This window comes from Gymnoscopelus microlampas (genome assembly GCF_963454915.1).
Source record: "Gymnoscopelus microlampas genome assembly, chromosome: 15".
Classification (NCBI taxonomy): domain Eukaryota; kingdom Metazoa; phylum Chordata; class Actinopteri; order Myctophiformes; family Myctophidae; genus Gymnoscopelus; species Gymnoscopelus microlampas.
Genome location: NC_139952.1, coordinates 36901298 through 36918193, shown reverse-complemented (window position 1 = coordinate 36918193; position 16896 = coordinate 36901298). Strand labels below are relative to the sequence as shown.

The 16896-nt window shown below is 42.3% G+C and overlaps 1 protein-coding gene across 1 annotated transcript in view; it reads left to right on the top strand.

Moving 5' to 3' along the window:
* The window catches only part of LOC311061774 (venom phosphodiesterase CdcPDE), a gene marked incomplete at both ends in the record, with an annotated part of 31080 nt that extends 20510 nt beyond the window's left edge, over positions 1–10570 (top strand). Inside the window, 11 exons of the mRNA XM_084080466.1 lie at positions 512–639; positions 1144–1213; positions 1450–1537; positions 1999–2171; positions 3976–4021; positions 5586–5740; positions 7154–7289; positions 8638–8715; positions 8837–8969; positions 9238–9394; positions 10397–10570. Of these exons, the coding sequence (XP_083936592.1) occupies positions 512–639; positions 1144–1213; positions 1450–1537; positions 1999–2171; positions 3976–4021; positions 5586–5740; positions 7154–7289; positions 8638–8715; positions 8837–8969; positions 9238–9394; positions 10397–10570 (1338 nt within the window). The remainder of the gene's footprint in view (positions 1–511; positions 640–1143; positions 1214–1449; positions 1538–1998; positions 2172–3975; positions 4022–5585; positions 5741–7153; positions 7290–8637; positions 8716–8836; positions 8970–9237; positions 9395–10396) is intronic.
* Positions 10571–16896: the final 6326 nt, after the last annotated feature.

Below are 16896 nucleotides of genomic sequence, written 5' to 3'. Positions count from 1 at the left end.
ACAGTTCTCCTACTGTGCTACTGTGCATGTTTTCTAACTGCTGATTATAGACAAGAAAGAAGGGAGATGACAGTAGTAAACAAGATTTCAGAGAAACAAATGTAATGATTAAACCAGCATATTTTATATTTATCTTATAGCACTTTATAAAACTTTTCATATATAAATGTATGCATACATAGACCTTGGTCAAAGAAGACCCTCTAAGTCATTACTAACAATTTTCTGACACATTCCCTCATTTAAATAATGATATTGCAATCAAATACAAAGAGATGATAATAGATGATCCAGTTATCAGCAAATATATGGCATCACTGGAAAAAAGTACTACCAACTCTTCCTGTGGATAGTAGTACTGTAGTATAGAAGGGAATCATAAGAACATAATGGATATACCAGCCAAGTTGCGTGTATAATTTGTTCCTTGGTTTCATGGTTCGACACAAATTGTACTGTATGTCCCAACGTGAAGGCAGCTAAATAACTGATGGTCAAATGTTCATTCCAGTGTAAGAAGCCAGACCAGAAGATCAAGCCGTACGTGAAGGCCAACCTGCCAAAGCGCTTGCACTTTGCAAACAGCCGACGCATCGAAGACGTCAATGTTATGGTCACTCCAAAATGGCTGTTTGAGAGGTACAGTGTACAACCACCAACCCATCCATTATGTAGCTGTTATACATCAGTCTGACATGGAATAGTTCTCAGTACCTTGTAAAATCCGGAATCTTAATGTAACCACCTACAATTTACAATTTAGGCATTTATCAGACGCTCTTTGTCCAGAGCGACTTACAGTAAGCAAGGTAAACACATACATCAAATGCAGTGCCTCAGGACTATCACAGGGATCGAGTGGTTCAAGTGCCTGTGTGGCACTTACAAACATGCCGGCTGAAACGTCACATTAGTTGTAATCAATAAGATATTATATTACACCATTTGCACACTGCCTAAGTCACAGCACATAAAAGTTGCCAATGATGGTCTTTTCAAAAATGACAAAAGTCACAAAACTGTCACAGTACAACATGCCATCATATTGATGATTGATTGCATGTCATTCCTGCAGAACATAAACTTGTCCACCGGTCTAAATGGTCAGATTTATTTCTCAGTCTGATTCTTTGTCTTACAAAGATACCCGGGTTCTACGACATTCTGCTCTGGTGGGGCTCATGGATATGACAATGATGTTGACAGCATGCATGTAAGTAGTTTGTACAGTACTTTCTCTTCTGGACTCTCTTCAGAAATTAGTACTTATAGAAACTAGCCTAAATTCATAATTTCTTAGACAATAACAAAAACATCTCATGCCAACTCTCACACATGGTCACTGACATTGTGGCAAAGCATGGATTGCATGAGTAGCAAGATTTTTTAAAATATCTTCTTTTGTATTATATTTCATCATTTTTTATACACTTTTATTGTTATTTTCAGGCCATGTTCCTCAGTTATGGCCCTAAGTTTCTGACTGAAAGAGAGATTGAGCCCTTCGCTAACATTGAACTCTACAACCTCATGTGTGGTGAGTTACTTGGTTGCAAATGGAGAACAATGTACTGGAAAATTCTATTCAATTTCAATAACATTTTATTAAAGTGCCAAATCACAACAAGAGAACAGTGGCAAAGGAAAACTATTATACATACATATAATAGTGTAAGATAGTATATAATGATATAATATAGTATAACAATAATGCTATTCCATAAGCTGTGGGAGTGTGAGGCTGGGCTTTGCTGAAAAAATACTATTTATGTTTGGCCAACTTTCCCTGGAAGGATGATAAACATTTACATTTACAGTCCAAAAAAGGATTTATTTTCCCTGCATGCTCCTGGGGCCCTGACTCAGAAAGACTTCAGAATAGCACTGTCTTGTGTATATTGTCTTGTGTTATGTATATATCTTCTGTAAATAAAAATGGAAAAAAGAAAAGAAAAAGTATGAATGCTTTTACTGAGCTGATATGTGGCTCACATCCAGATGTGCTGGGGATCTCCCCCGCTGACAACAATGGCACCCATGGGAGCATGAACCACTTACTGAGACAGCCCTTCCATGACCCCAGCCACCCTGCAGAGCAAAGCATCCCAGGACGCTGTCCTCTGCTATCCCTGGACCCTGCAGACAGTCTGAACTGCTCCTGTCCTACTCTGGTATGTACAGTAGTTGTGTCAAATATTGCATTGCAAACATGCAAGGCGCCCTGCAAAAAGCTTCACTCACATTGATAACAATTACAAAAACACGCAGCCAGCTGCTAAAACACATCCTGGCTGAACGGGGCCTAAGGGTGTATTCTCCATACACCTGCAGTCACACATATCAACAGTTGCTCTATTATGTTCCTCTTTTTTATCCTGTAATCGGATGTCCTCGGCATGAACCCCTCAGTGTTTTAACAGGCTCCGATTCTGTGATTATTGTTTACAGACCTGTTTCCATTGCCTCATCTTGGCATGTGTTCCACACATTGTCAACAGCCTGTCCAACGACATCATAGGCTACCTCACACGTTGTGGCATATCCTCATTGTCGGTCTTGACATTGAGAGGTTTGTTTTTAGCAACACTGGAGACATACTCTTGTTTTGTTGTATTTTATGGTTAGGGCTAGACTGTATTTGATAGTGTGTTGATAGACCATACTAGTCTGGGACCTCCCCCTTCGCAGTAGCTCTGGGACTCGGTCACATATAATAGCATTGTCATCCAGAATTGGAGGGGGTTAAGTCTATTTTTTGGACCTATTTTCAAACGATGTATAAAAAATGTAAAGCTAGTCCAAAGTTCCTTCAGCTGTCTGTTGTAAAGACGGGGTGGAAAAAATGAACAACTACGTGTGTCTTCAAGCAAGGCAGAGTATTCCTAGCTGTTCCAGTTTATCTGTAGAGTGTTTATATTTATAACCATTTGTGTTAAGTACTGTCCCATTGCACTCGTGGGGGCCCTGTCCCTGCAAATGTGTTTGTGTATGCACGTAACATCATGCCATGAGTCTGCATGTGTGCCTTCAACAATGACTTCAAGATAACTCCTGTACAGACAGTTCTGTACTGGAATGGGGTTACTATCTGCTTACTGTCAACCCTAGATAATGGGGCTAATCAGAGCACTGTGGCATAACGTCCTGTGTGAGATATTACAATAGCCATGTGACATCATACTGCTTACTGTAAAATAGTGTGGTGTTTCCTACGGCCTTTTCATAAGGAAATACAGACAATATGATATTACACACCCACTCCTTCCTCTACCCGCTGTGAACGTACACACACGCACACACGCACCCACACACACACACCCACACACACACACACACACACACACACACACACACACACACACACACACACACACACACACACACACACACACACACACACACACACACACACACACACACACACACACACAAAATACAGTAGGGCAGAAATGGGTCAGCTGTTTCTGTTTTCATGCTCTTTGTAATCTCCCAAGACAGATTCAGAGCTCCGCTTCCAACAATTCAAAGGGGAAAAACTAAATAAGAAAAAGAGGTTGCGCATTAACAATGAGTTTTCTCAGTGGAGTGCTAGACCCAAAGTCCAGTATACATATCAAAAAAAGGAATACAAAATCCAAAAGGGTAGCACATCCAAACATTTCAATTAATTGGAGGCCAAATTACTCACATTTCCACTTTTTTAGGACTCATTTTATTGGTACACCAATAAAATGAACGCTTACGCGTTTCGGCTTCCTCAAAGCTTCCTCAGAGGAAAAACGAAATGTTTCCCCTTTTTTGCCAATGGGTTCTCAGATTGTACTCTATGTAACTCTACACAGTAACATCCTCAGAGTTAGTTTAGGGAGTGTACAACAGGACACATTAACATTGAGTATTTTCCTCTGTCATAATAATAATAATTCCCACATTGAGGCCATGCATTAAACAGACTTGTTTTTCTTTCCCCCTCAGAGTGGGAACGCCATCAACAGCCGTCTGAATCTCACAGCAGAAGAAGGTAAGGAGAGCAGACTGATAGCTAGGAAAATCTTGAGTCTGAAATACTCAAAATACTTAAAGTCAGTAAGTCACTCCAAGGGAGGGAGAGAGAGCTTGGTACATAATTATAGAGAGAAATGGGCCCTGTGATCTGACCTTATCTTTCCGTACCAGGCACCTGGAAAGTATAAGGCTGCAATAATATGATCTCATCTCATGTTGATAAACACAGTTTATGTTTAAGTTCATACCGACACAGTTAAAGTTACACTATTGCAAAACTCAAATAATATAATGAACTATATGAACTGTATCTTTAATGACGAGACAATTCTTTAATAACACTCCAAACATACAAATGATAAAAAATAACAGATGAAATTCTATTTATCACAGACTGACAGGACTTTGATGTCAAATGTAACGTGCACATTTTGCATCTTCCTGTTTATTTTGGTTACCCTGTGACCTTCCCTCACCATTATCAGTGAGACACTGAACACCTGTTACAGATGAACAGGTGGTGCCTTGCATTTTTCCTCCCCAGTTGGTTTTTGGATGTGTGTGTGAATGGGTGGATGGGTGCTCGGGTGCCACAGTGGTAAAGTCCCTGCCCACCACCACGGATGTTGGGGGTTTGAATCCACCGTGGTGCATCCGGCTTTGTCGGGCGTCTATGCGAACACAATTGGCCCGTGCTCAGGGGAGGGAAGCCTGGCTGGGAGGGTGATATTGGTCATTGCACGTACTCCTACGGGCTGGGGCGACACCTGTCAAAAGGGAGTGTTGGGCGGGAGGAGTAGGCCCTACGTCCTCCCGGTGGGGGCTCCTCACTGGCAGGTGAGTCAACAACACAGAAATGTGTGTGGGGAGGAATTCATTGGCATAACGACTAAATTGGGGAGTAAAAGGGAGTAAGAAATAATCGGCTACTCAAAGAAAAACAAAAGAGTGAATCGGTGGATGTTATGCACATTGTAAAGTGATAAAACCCCTATGTAAATTCATCATTTGAGTGTATCCCTTTACTCCTTAATTGTACAGACACAAAATTTTCGATGCACATTCATATTCCCAAGAGGAGTAGTGTCAAGTGGCAACCGTTTTCCTTAGCGCCACCATCAGGCCACACTTTTCAAATTACAATGAGTCTTTTTTAAGCCTTGCCAGAGGCCTTTATGCAGTCTTGTTCAGGCTGTAATGTATTTATCTTTTTGAGGAATCCATCTCACATACAAATACAGCTTTATTTAATTTTGATTTTATTTTATCAACAATCCTCTTCCTTTTCCTGGTGCTACAATGACAAATGTTCACTCTGCGGATATACTGAATCAGGTTTATTTTATCCCACCTTAATGTTTGGAATCATTGCCATTCTATCCTGTGCATAGCAATGATATACGTTATATGTTATGTTATCCTTATATTATATATGTTCTTATTAAACAAAACGATTGTCTAGTGTGGATATGAATAGAAAAAATAAGAGTAGAGCAAGGACTCCATTATGGAACAAAAAACATCTGTGTATTTCCCAAATAATGAACACACATCAAACTGCATCACTCTATGACATCCAGAGATCTCTGTGGAGAAGAGGCATGCGTTGTTCGGGCGACCCAGGATGCTGCAGACTGGAGAGAGCTACTGTCTGCTTCACCACCAGGGCTTCCTCAGTGCCTACAGCAACAGGTCCATGATGCCCCTGTGGAGCTCCTTCACCCTGGACAAACCGGTAAAGCTGCCTATTAGGGATGGGACGATATGAAAGTTACATGTCACGATTATTGTGGCAAAAATAATTGCGATTAACGATATTATCGCGATGATCAAAATATGCTTCAAACGTAAAATGCCACTTTTTTTTAACCACTTGAACCCCCAGCATCCCTATTCTGGGGGGAACGTTCGGCAAAAATAGCCGATCTACAAGCTCACAACAAATTTTCGTCAAAGGTTCACCCCAGAATAAGGACGCACACGAGGGTTCATGGGGCTAAACAAGAGCGTTTTTAGGTGTGCTTCTTGATCTTCTCGATTTGAGCATAGTGTTAGTTCTGGCAGGACACTAATAGTCAACCCACTGAGCATTAACTGATTCCTGCCAAGCACTCTCCACAGTCAGTGTGTCATTGGCCATTCACTCTATGGAGCACTCTTTATAATTGCTTCCAGCTGCAGTACACATACAGTACACATGCCTACGTGCAAACTCTCGCTGAACCCACCTCCACCCCAGCTCCTCCTCTTTATGCTAGCCTGATCTTACCATTACCAGCAGGGGTCATCAATGTGTCCACGTACACGGACAAATTTGTCCGTGGCAAGAATTGTCCTTGTCCGTGGCAAATTCTAGATTTTGTTTTTACATAACATTATAATGTTCTTATTTTGATCACAAGACCCCATTACTGAATGTCAGTCTCCAGGTTTTCACAATATGTATGTCACTGATTTACTATGACACACTAGGAGTCCACTAGTCTCAAACTTCTCAAATGTTTTTATTTTCAAGAACCACAATAACTCTGAGAGTGTACAAAATGTAATGGATTGGTTGGTTCCATATGTACACTCTCAAAGTTATAGACCTGTAGTGGTTCTGTAATGGTCTTGGTTTCTGGTCATATTATAGTCCGCTCATGCATATCCATGGCAAAAATGTAATTTGGACAAAAATGTCCACCACAAGCCATTGGCGATGGCCCCTGTACCATTGGCATTGTCTGATGGGGTGGGTGCTGCTGTTTTATTTTGATCAAATATTGATCCTGACAGACCTAAGCTCCGGTCCTAACCCTAGCTGCGAGGCTCTATTCATGGTTTCTCCCCCGTGTATTCTATTTTGAAATGGAGAATCTCCACTTGCTGTGCACTAGTGACTAGTCAGTCACATATCTCATCAGTACATTGTACATACTGTATTCCCCACAATTCCTCCGAAGTCCTGAGATGACCTGATCTTGTTTTATGTGTTTATTTTTTTTGTTTTATGATGTTTTTGACAGCAAATCCCATGCGTAAAAAAACACCCACACTCACAGGCATCTATCCACCCATCCAGCTCATACAACACATTCTTAGAGCCTTAAGTTCCCTAACAACCTCATGTTATATCGAATGGTCCTTCACTCCTTCCTATTTGTAGCTGGACTTGGACCCATTGCCTGCAGTATCTGGAGACTGTCTGAGGGCTGATGTCAGAGTTCCTGGGGACCAGAGTCCAAGATGTGGCCAATACGCTGCTGCTGAGAACCTGACCCACTCCTTCCTCTACCCGCCTAGTACGGCCACGTACACACACATGCACGCACGCACAACATTTTTTTCACGATAGATAATTGTTGCGGAAGACCTGTGATCCCTGCCAGGATTCTCAGTAATTCTTAGAGAAGCTCATCCAAAGTTCCACTGAAATTTGACTCAGAGGCCATTCCCTACAGTACTGCCTGTAATGAGGCCATTCACTCAGTACTGTCTGTAATGACATCTATCAGTCCATTCCAATGATCAGGACTGCACACCGCAAAAGAGCTATGGTTCATCCAATTTCATGTTGCGCTTCACCAGTGTATGCTTGGATGGATGGATGGATGGATGTGTCATATATTATAGCTATCACCATCTACTTTTCTTCCTTTCTTTTCTTTCATCTTTTCCTTGTATCGCTCTCTTTCTCATTGTGTCTGTAGTAAGACATTTCTACCAGCTACCTCTGTGGCTGGTAGAAATGTCCGACACTCAGGAACACAGAAACATGGTTCAAACACATTTATTGTAGAAAGTGGCAAGATGGTACATTACAAGCCAGAGCAAATACAGGTGCTGTGTGATGACAGAAGCTAAATGGTAAGTACACCTTTATCCAAAGTGGATACATTCACCTGTTCACACACCGATCACAGAGGAAACCATGCAAGGCTCCAATCTGCTAATTGGGAGCAGTTAGGGGTTCAGTGTCTTGATCAAGGCCACTTTGACACGCCAGGGATTGAACCTTTAACCTTCCGTTTCTCAATCGTTCACTATCTACCTCCTGAGCCTCTGCAGGCCTGAAGCTCTCTATTGAGGACTCCCTCTTTATTTGGTGTTTTGGCCTAAACGGTTATTTCGGTTATATGCCTAAAACTAACCTAACCTTAACCTCACAAAAACTATGCCTAAACCTAACCTTAACCCTAACCTCACAAAAACTATGCCTAAACCTAACCTTAACTGTAACCTCACAAACCCTATGCCTAAACCTAACCTTAACCTCACAAAAACTATGACTCAAAACCACACCCACCTGGGCAAACAACCTGGGAAAGAAAGCGTCCACTCTCTATTGAGTGTGTGTGGGGATGACTAATTTATCCTATGCGCATCAATTACATAAATGCACAACAAGTGTACTGCCACACCCAGTTAAGAGTCCAATCAGCTTGGATTCAGGCCAGGTGTGACTGTAACCACACCACAGTGACCCTGTAATGCCTTTGCTTGTGTCCTCATGACGTATGGTGGTATGATTTACTATTCTGTAGTTGCACATACATCCAAGTATAACTCAGGCAGGCTGTACTTGCATGTCTCTCTCACCATGTAGCTTCACATTGTCTCATCTCATATAAATATCTGTATGGTTGGCAGACCTGAACAACACTGCAGAGGAGCAGTATGACGCACTGCTGGTGACTAATCTCGTCCCAATGTACCCCGAGTTCAAAAGTAAGTGGTCCTGTTTGCTGATTATTGTTTGGAAACTTGTTTGGTCATTTTGTGACCGCAATGGCATTATCTGAATTGACTGACTTGAGTCACATGGGCTCTGCTCTACCTCTCCTCACAGAGATCTGGGGTTACTTCCATTCTACCTTGTTGAAGAAGTATGCCTCTCAGTATAATGGGGTGAATGTAGTCACAGGACCCGCCTTTGATTATAACTATGATGGACAGTATGACACTCCAGAACAGATACAGCAGTAAGTCATAATTTGTCATATTACAGATTTTGTGAGGGCACGTGTGGGTGTGTACATGTGATGATCTAATCTGTGATGAGCCACAACAAATATTATCGTGTGTGTGTGTGTGTGTGTGTGTGTGTGTGTGTGTGTGTGCTTGCGTGCGTGCGTGCGTGCGTGCGTGCGTGTGTGTGTGCGTGCGTGTGCAGACAGACTTGGAACAAAAGATGTTGGCTGTGTTTTCATGTTCCGGGTGTGTTTTAAATTCTTTATGTTCCTGTTAAAGGTTTGTCTCAGGCACACCCATCCCCATCCCCACCCATTACTTTGCAGTGCTGACCAGCTGCAGAAACACAATTGAGGCTGTGAGCAGCTGTGCTGGAGAGCTACAAACCATCTCCTTCTTGTTGCCTCACAGACCAGACAACTCAGAAAGCTGTGCGGTAAGAGGATGCAAAAAAATAGTTTACATCACCGACACAAAACGAAGGCAGACCCAGACAATTTGTGCTCAATAAACTTGTTTTTGTTTAATTTGTCTCTAACTGTTGTCAAATAAAAGAATGGCGCCTTCAGCTGTTGTACCACAATTTGAAGATTGTAATACTTCAAATTGTGGTACAATCCCTAACAATAACTGCTACAGTATAATGAATCAAGAAGGGCTTTATTTGTATCTTTAAAAAGAAAAAAATATATTTTGGGTGCTTTCCTTCTATTCGATTGTACAGTGGAGAGAGACTGGGAAACGGGGAGAGATTTTGGGAGTGAAATAAAGAAAATCTGTCACCGGGCTAGGGAATCGAACCTGCGACACGTTGTCAGGCATCAAAGCCTATGTGGTACGCGCCTTAACTACTTGGCCATCAGTCAGCACACCGGTCCCCCAGTTTTTCACTTCCTCATAAAAGTACAAGCAGCAAAATGTTGGTGAGACCTGTTCCCGCAGAACTGGGACAAACTTAAAGAACCACCCATTTTCAACCGATCTTCATGTAATTGTTCCTCACTAATTATAAGATGGTAGCATTTCTGTCTACTCGCTCTGTGTCTCAGAGGACGGTAGTGGACAGTTCAGAATCCTACCCACCAGTAGACAGGTTTGGTCATTTCAAATAAGCTTTTTTATTTAAATTAAGACAAGAACTATGGCTTCTATTTTATCATGTTAACTTTCAAGGAAAAGAGGCCGTAGTTTCTATTAACTTGTGTCATTGGTAGGCAAGTTTCTGAACTGTCCATAGCTCACCAATGAGACTCAGAGTGAGTAGACAATTGTGCAATCTTACAATGAGCAGTAGTGAGGACCACTTACATAAAAATAAGGTTGAAAATGGGTGAAGAACAGTGCCTAACCTTAACTCAAATGACCTAACCCAAAGCATCTTCCACAGAGCATTAAGCATTTTGACAGAGACTAATGTTCTGCTCTTTTTCTTTGACAGAGTAATGAGTCTGACTCTCTGTGGGTTGAAGACCGCATGTGGTACCACCAATCACGAGTCAGAGATGTGGAATGGATCACAGGACTCGACTTCTACCAGGGTAGCGCCCGTCCAATCCCAGAACTGCTACGGGTTAAGACCCGCCCCACTGCTGCCATCCACAGAAAACCCTGAATGAATTGGTAGAATACTGTATGTGTGTTCCAAAATGCAGAACAGTACATTCAGGGCATTTGAGCAACAAAAATATGAACTAAAGGTCATTTAATAACTGCTTAACAGTGGTCTGCAACTCTAATAATAATAATAATGCATCCGATTTATATAGCGCTTTTCTCTCAAAGTCGCTTTACAAAACAAAACAAACAACTTTATTAAGAATACACATCAAAAGTAGGAATTGAAAAGAATCCCAAAAAGGTAGCACATCCAAAACGTGTTTCGGTTATGAGCCTTCATCAGATGAAGCTCTGATAGAATTCCTACTTTTGATGTGTATACTGGATTTTGGGTCTAGCACTCCACTGAGAAAACCCATTGTTGATGCGCAACCTCTTTTTCTTATTTAACTTAAGAAATAAGTAGTTAAAAGGCTAAAACTAAGCAAACAAAATCATTAAAATTAAAAGGCAATAGGGGGATTAGAATTAGGTGGGGAATGCAAGTCTGAAAAGGTTCTTTTGGGCTGGTCCTTAACCATGGTAGTTGTGCACAAGACAAGAAATGTAACTAATTGTCTGGTGGTGGCTACTGTGAATCTAGGGGCCACCCCACTTAACCAGTTAAACGCTATACTTCAGTTGACTGGGGTCCCCCAGGGTTTTATACACTGCCCCTGCTTTTTGTTAACCTGACTCTGTCAAATAGAAGAAGCTTGCGACACACATTTTGTTTCACAGCCTAATGCAAATGAGATTTCCAGAGGGAGGGGGGTTTACCAGGCTAACTTTTTGTCCCCTCTACACCAAATCTCTTCGCCGAAAATCTACCATGGTCTACGATACAATATGTCGCATTGAGAGCTTGTACATCGGCTGGTCAGTCTTGTCTGTCTCACCGGTGACCTGTGACCTGAAGTACGGCACGTCAATGTGTCTCACCGGTGACCTGTGACCTGAAGTACGGCACGTCAATGTGTCTCACCGGTGACCTGTGACCTTTGACCTGTGACTCTGTATAGTTTGATGTCTCGCCTTCTGTTATATTCTTTCTTTCATGATCCCAAACATCTGTTGGCATCATTCTGGAGACACGTGTACATGTTGTACACATGTACGTGCAAAAGTGCTCTCAAGACTCTAGCTGGAGCGCTCATTCAATGCCATTTTGAATATGCTTGCACCTCTCGTTTCCCCAATATCTCAATGTCACTAAAAATTAAGCTTCAGACCCCCAAAAACAAACTGATAGGACTACTTCTCGGCCTTAAGCAGCCCATGACTGACCTAATTCCAACACACTTTGCTAGTTTGGGATGGCTCAGGGTAGAAGACAGGGTTTAGCAAATATCACTGCGATTGGTATTTCACTAGCAAAGACCACACCATCAAACAGAGAATCGATTGGGTTGTATTTATTGATGATGAAATGTAGACGGGGGAATGCATTGAAATGTAGACAGGGGAATGCATTGATTTGTGTATGTGGTGCCACTGTGGGGAGAAAGGTTTGTGCAGGGGAATGCATTGGTTTGTGTGTGTGGTGCCACTGTTGAGAGAAGGGGTTATTGTGTATGTGGTGCCACTGTGGAAGGAAGATGGGTTAGGTTGGGGGGGAAGGGGCGCCTTAGATGTGAAAGGCGTGGTCGGGGGGAAATGAGGGGGTGTATGGGTGTCCCGTTGTTGGGAAGGAGGGGATGGATGGGGGTCCCGTTGTTGGGACGGAGGGAATGATTAGGGGGTCCCGTTGTTGGGACGGAGGGGAGGAATGGGGGTCCCGTTGTTGGGACGGCGGGGATGATAGGGGGTCCCGTTGTTGGGACGGCGGGGATGATAGGGGGTCCCGTTGTTGGGACGGAGGGGGCGATTGGGGGTCCCGTTGTTGGGATACTGTAGGGGAGGTGGGCGTAAGGTGGGGAAGGGGAAGAGGGGGGGAGGTTGTAGGGAGATGAAGGTGGTGAGATAGAGGCGGGGAGGGAAGAGAGGCGGGATGAAGCGCCTGAAGGAGGGGCGAGGGATGTAGGGGGATGAGGGGAGGTAGGGAGGAGGAATGGAGAGGAGCGGGCGGGGGGCCGGGCGGTCTGGGGCATGGGCCCTGGGTATATTGGCTTTGGGGCCCGTGGTCCGTCTGCGACCTAGTCGCGCAAAGACCCCCCTTGGAGACCTAGAGGAAGCATGTGTGAGAGAGGAGAACAGATCAGTTTTGCAGGGTTAGTTTTTGCATGGGGAGGAGAAGGGGAGGTGGTGGGATGCGAGAACACTGAGCATGAATGAGAGCGGGCATGGTGTGGTATAAATACAACCCTTGATTAGTTTGGTAGGAGGAGATAAGGGAGGAGTTGTTATCAGCGCCATCGCAAGCAGGTGAGCTTGGGAGGAGTTGGTGTTGGCCAGATTGGAGGCGATTAGGAGGGGGAGGAGATGTTATCTGGTGTGGTCTTCCCTCCCGAACTTACATTGTACCAATTGCATTTAACACATTGAGTGCCAAGGACGTAGATCTATGTCGTTTCAAATCCAACCGTTAAAAAATAATAAAACCGGGAAAGCATCTGTGGCATTTTAGCGTTGGCTATTCAATAACAGCAGATCTACAAGCTCATAGCTTGTACATCTGTGAGCTTGTATATCTGCTATTTTTTAACGCAAATCTTCTCTTCTTGGGGGGTTCCTGGCACAACATTTCCAGATGGGGGTCCGTGGCCAAATACATATCATTTTGGGGGTCCTTGGCACGAAAAAGTCTGAACTACTGATTTAGAAGGCATTTGTGGAATCGGCCTCAGGTCTTAATGGGTTAAAGGATTTTATCACTGGTTTCTTTCAAAATTGGCCTAAAAAAACATCTATCAGAAGACCACAAGGGGAGGTAAATGTAAATTCCCATCGAAAGGAGGTGTCATTCACTGCTGCCGTTTTTCCTTGTATTTCCTTTGTACATACAGTATAGTGCTTATTTGTTGATATGTATTATTGTGTAAATGTTGATGAATTGAATACATAGGACCATAATGGAATCAGGTCCCCAGGACTCTTTTGTGTTGTGTTTTAGCCTTAATGTTTTACCACGTGCATTTCTGACTAATAAAGTATTCAATCAATCAAAAAAGCTGACAAATCAGGGACTAGTTTTGAACTGGGACACCATGTGAATGCATTTAACTATCTGGTTGATAAATAGTAGTCTTGGTCAAAAACAGCAGCAGTCCAAGGACTTGATGAAACCCTAGGCTGATTTTGTAGATAGTTTTCTGGTTCATGTTATAAACTACAGCAGGGTAAAAACATGACAGGCTGCATAAGGCTGACCTTATAGTACTCTGTGATGTATGCAACGCAGCTACAGCTAATACAATAGATTTTTTGTGTTACAATGTGCAAGCATTGACAATATTGTTAATAGCTGCTTACTTGACCATTGGCAACACCCATGGCACTGGGCACACCTAAATCTATAACAAACCCATTTTTAGCTGCAGCAGCATTGCTTACTGACCTGCCATGTTTTTACTTTTCTGTATGTTCTTCAGTTTCATGCTAATTAATGACTTTAATAATAGTGGGTTTGCATAAATTAATATCTGGGGGTTTGGTACAAAATTTCTAAGGAGTACTTCACCCAAGAAATGACTATTTCCATCGTTCACCAATCTAATCAAATCTAAACTATAATATGAGTTGTGTTTTGGAGTTCATGGACGTATTTGTTTTGCTGTAAATAAAAAACGCATGCATAAAATAAAAGTCGCCACACCCAAGATAGTTTCCGTTGCTTGCCTCCACCAACATTCGAAAGCCATTATTTGGGAGTTGCACATTTCATCTTCTTTTCTTTGGCCCCATCAGCGCTGTTTTGCAACAGGGTTCATCGCCATGCTGGCTTGTGGTGGACTTTTTTGTCAAAATTCTATTTTTGCCATGGACATACAAATACCAGAAACTGAGCTAGCCCTAAATGTATACTACTAGTGCTATGGTCCTCAAAGTGGGTTGAGGGACCTTCGGGGTTGCTTGAGGGTGGTCCAAATGGGCAATTACATGCAGGGTTTGTAAATCTGAGTGTGTACAAATGGAACCAAATGGACCCATTAGCAAACCTAGCATTCCGATTCAGTTGGAGGACAGCACTGACAGCACGAGGTGGAATACATCCATGGCCAACTGATCTCCGTCGGCATGCTTATCTGTGCAGGCATAAACAACATTACTGTAGCGCCGCAGCGTCTTCACAGCCACAGATAGCTTCCACACATTTCTGAGGGGAGTAGGCCTACATCTTGTACTGCAGCAGCAACTGTAGGAGCTCACGGAATGTCATGAAACCTTTAAGCCATTGTGAGTTAATCAGTGCTATTGTAATCTTCACTGCATAACGTGTTCCCACATGGAGAGGTTCAAAGAACAAGACAATACATTACATCACTCTTTGATACTTAAATTTGATGAAAGCATAATCCCCTGCCAGACTAAACAAAGCGAAAAGCAGAAAATCTCTCTTCACCATCATTTGATGTTCTAATGAAGAATACTTACATGGTTTCTAAATTTGGACCCATTAAAATGATTGATGCTTAGTCTTACACAGACAATACATTGTTTGGCTTGAAATTCAAGCATTAGTGTTTGTTTACAAAAGTTAAGGATTCTTTCATTTTAGTTTGATAGATGTAAACCTTTTTATAAGTTGTTGATTATGTTCTTTAAAAACTGCAAGCTTCTAAGCTAACTTGCAAAGTATTGGCATGCCATCTCTGGACCAGCTTACTAGCTGTTCCTACATCTTGACGAGTACTTTAACCCGGTGCAGGCTATACTGTATGTAAATACAGTACAGTAAAGTGAGGCAGCTTGATGTTCAAGTACATCCCCTGGACATGACTCTAGTCTGTCGCAGGGACTTGCCTACCAATCCGACTCTTGATGCTGAGTGCCAAGCAGAGAGGCATTGGTTCCCATTTGTATAGTCTTTGGTATGACCTGGCCAGGGATCGAACCCTGACCTCCCAATCTCAGGGGGACACTCTAACCATGGCCACTGAGCTGGTACTGTGCTCTTTAGATATAAAAAAAAAAAGTGTTGCATCAGAAAACGTCTTCATTTATTTTTCTGAACTGATTATTTAACAAAGGCCTCAATCATTCAAAGACATTTATTATTCATAAGCCTGTACACCTGGCTCTCGTCAACTATAATGCATTCATTCCATCAAACTTCCGGCTCCAGTTTGCCTCACAGCGCCTGATAAATCTGATAGCTGGAATTGCAGAACTAAGATAGTGACGCATCTGTCTTTCCTTATAGCCTTGAACCCATTCAGGAAATGTGGCCAGTACAGTACATTGCAGACAATAGTGTCTTGCAAAACATAAATGTACACTAAATTTCCACCTGGCTCTCATTGACTACAATGCGTTCCATCGAACTTCCGGCTGCAGTTTGCCTCCCAGTGAGATGAATCTGGGATGAATTGCTGGACAGGGAAAATGAGGTAGATGACCTTACCTTCTTAAATACCTGGGAATCAGCTGGGAAGCGTGAGAGTTCTCCAGCAGGTGTCTCCATTTGATTAATGATTTGATCCTTCCACAAGTACAACATGCCCTTCAGGGCAAAGGGATCATTTGTCTGTGTTTGTAGATGGATAAATGAACACTGAGGATTTTACTGTGCATGCTGCCCATGAGGAGAGAGGTAAGAATGTAAATAATACCAAGTAAGCCCATAGCCTATGCCTTTATTGGTGCATTCAAAAGAAAAGACAAGATAAAAGCCTGTAGTACACAATGAACTAATTCTTGCTGTTGTTATGATGTGCTGTCAACACATAGGAGATTATAAAAGGTTTATTTTGACAGTACAGTCACTGCTGGTGGTCGGCTAGGTAGGCTACAATTCCCAAACTCAAAGATGACAATAATGTTCTTGCCAAAAATCTGGATAATCTTGATCCCTCTGGATTGGAAGGGTTGATTTACAAATAATAGGCCTTATTGTCTGATAAATTAACTTGATTAGATGATTTGGTGAAAATACAGCCTGGACTGTAGGCTATATAATTTTAAATGTTGTTTAATGCTTACATTTCCATAAATAAAACCGCCATTACAAAGTTTCATATTGACTGACATTTAGCTGGACAGTGAATGAGAAATGCACTTGAATGTGAACCTTTTTATTTATTTTTATAGAGGACTTTTGTGTTTTATGGTTCCAAGGTCAATATTAGTAGCTGAAGATAACAATTGGCAAAAATAGCAGATCTAAGTTTACAAGAGATTAGGTGTAGAAGGGAGAAAGGTATATGGTATACAGGGTTGACTGGTAGTGTAACTGATATTGTT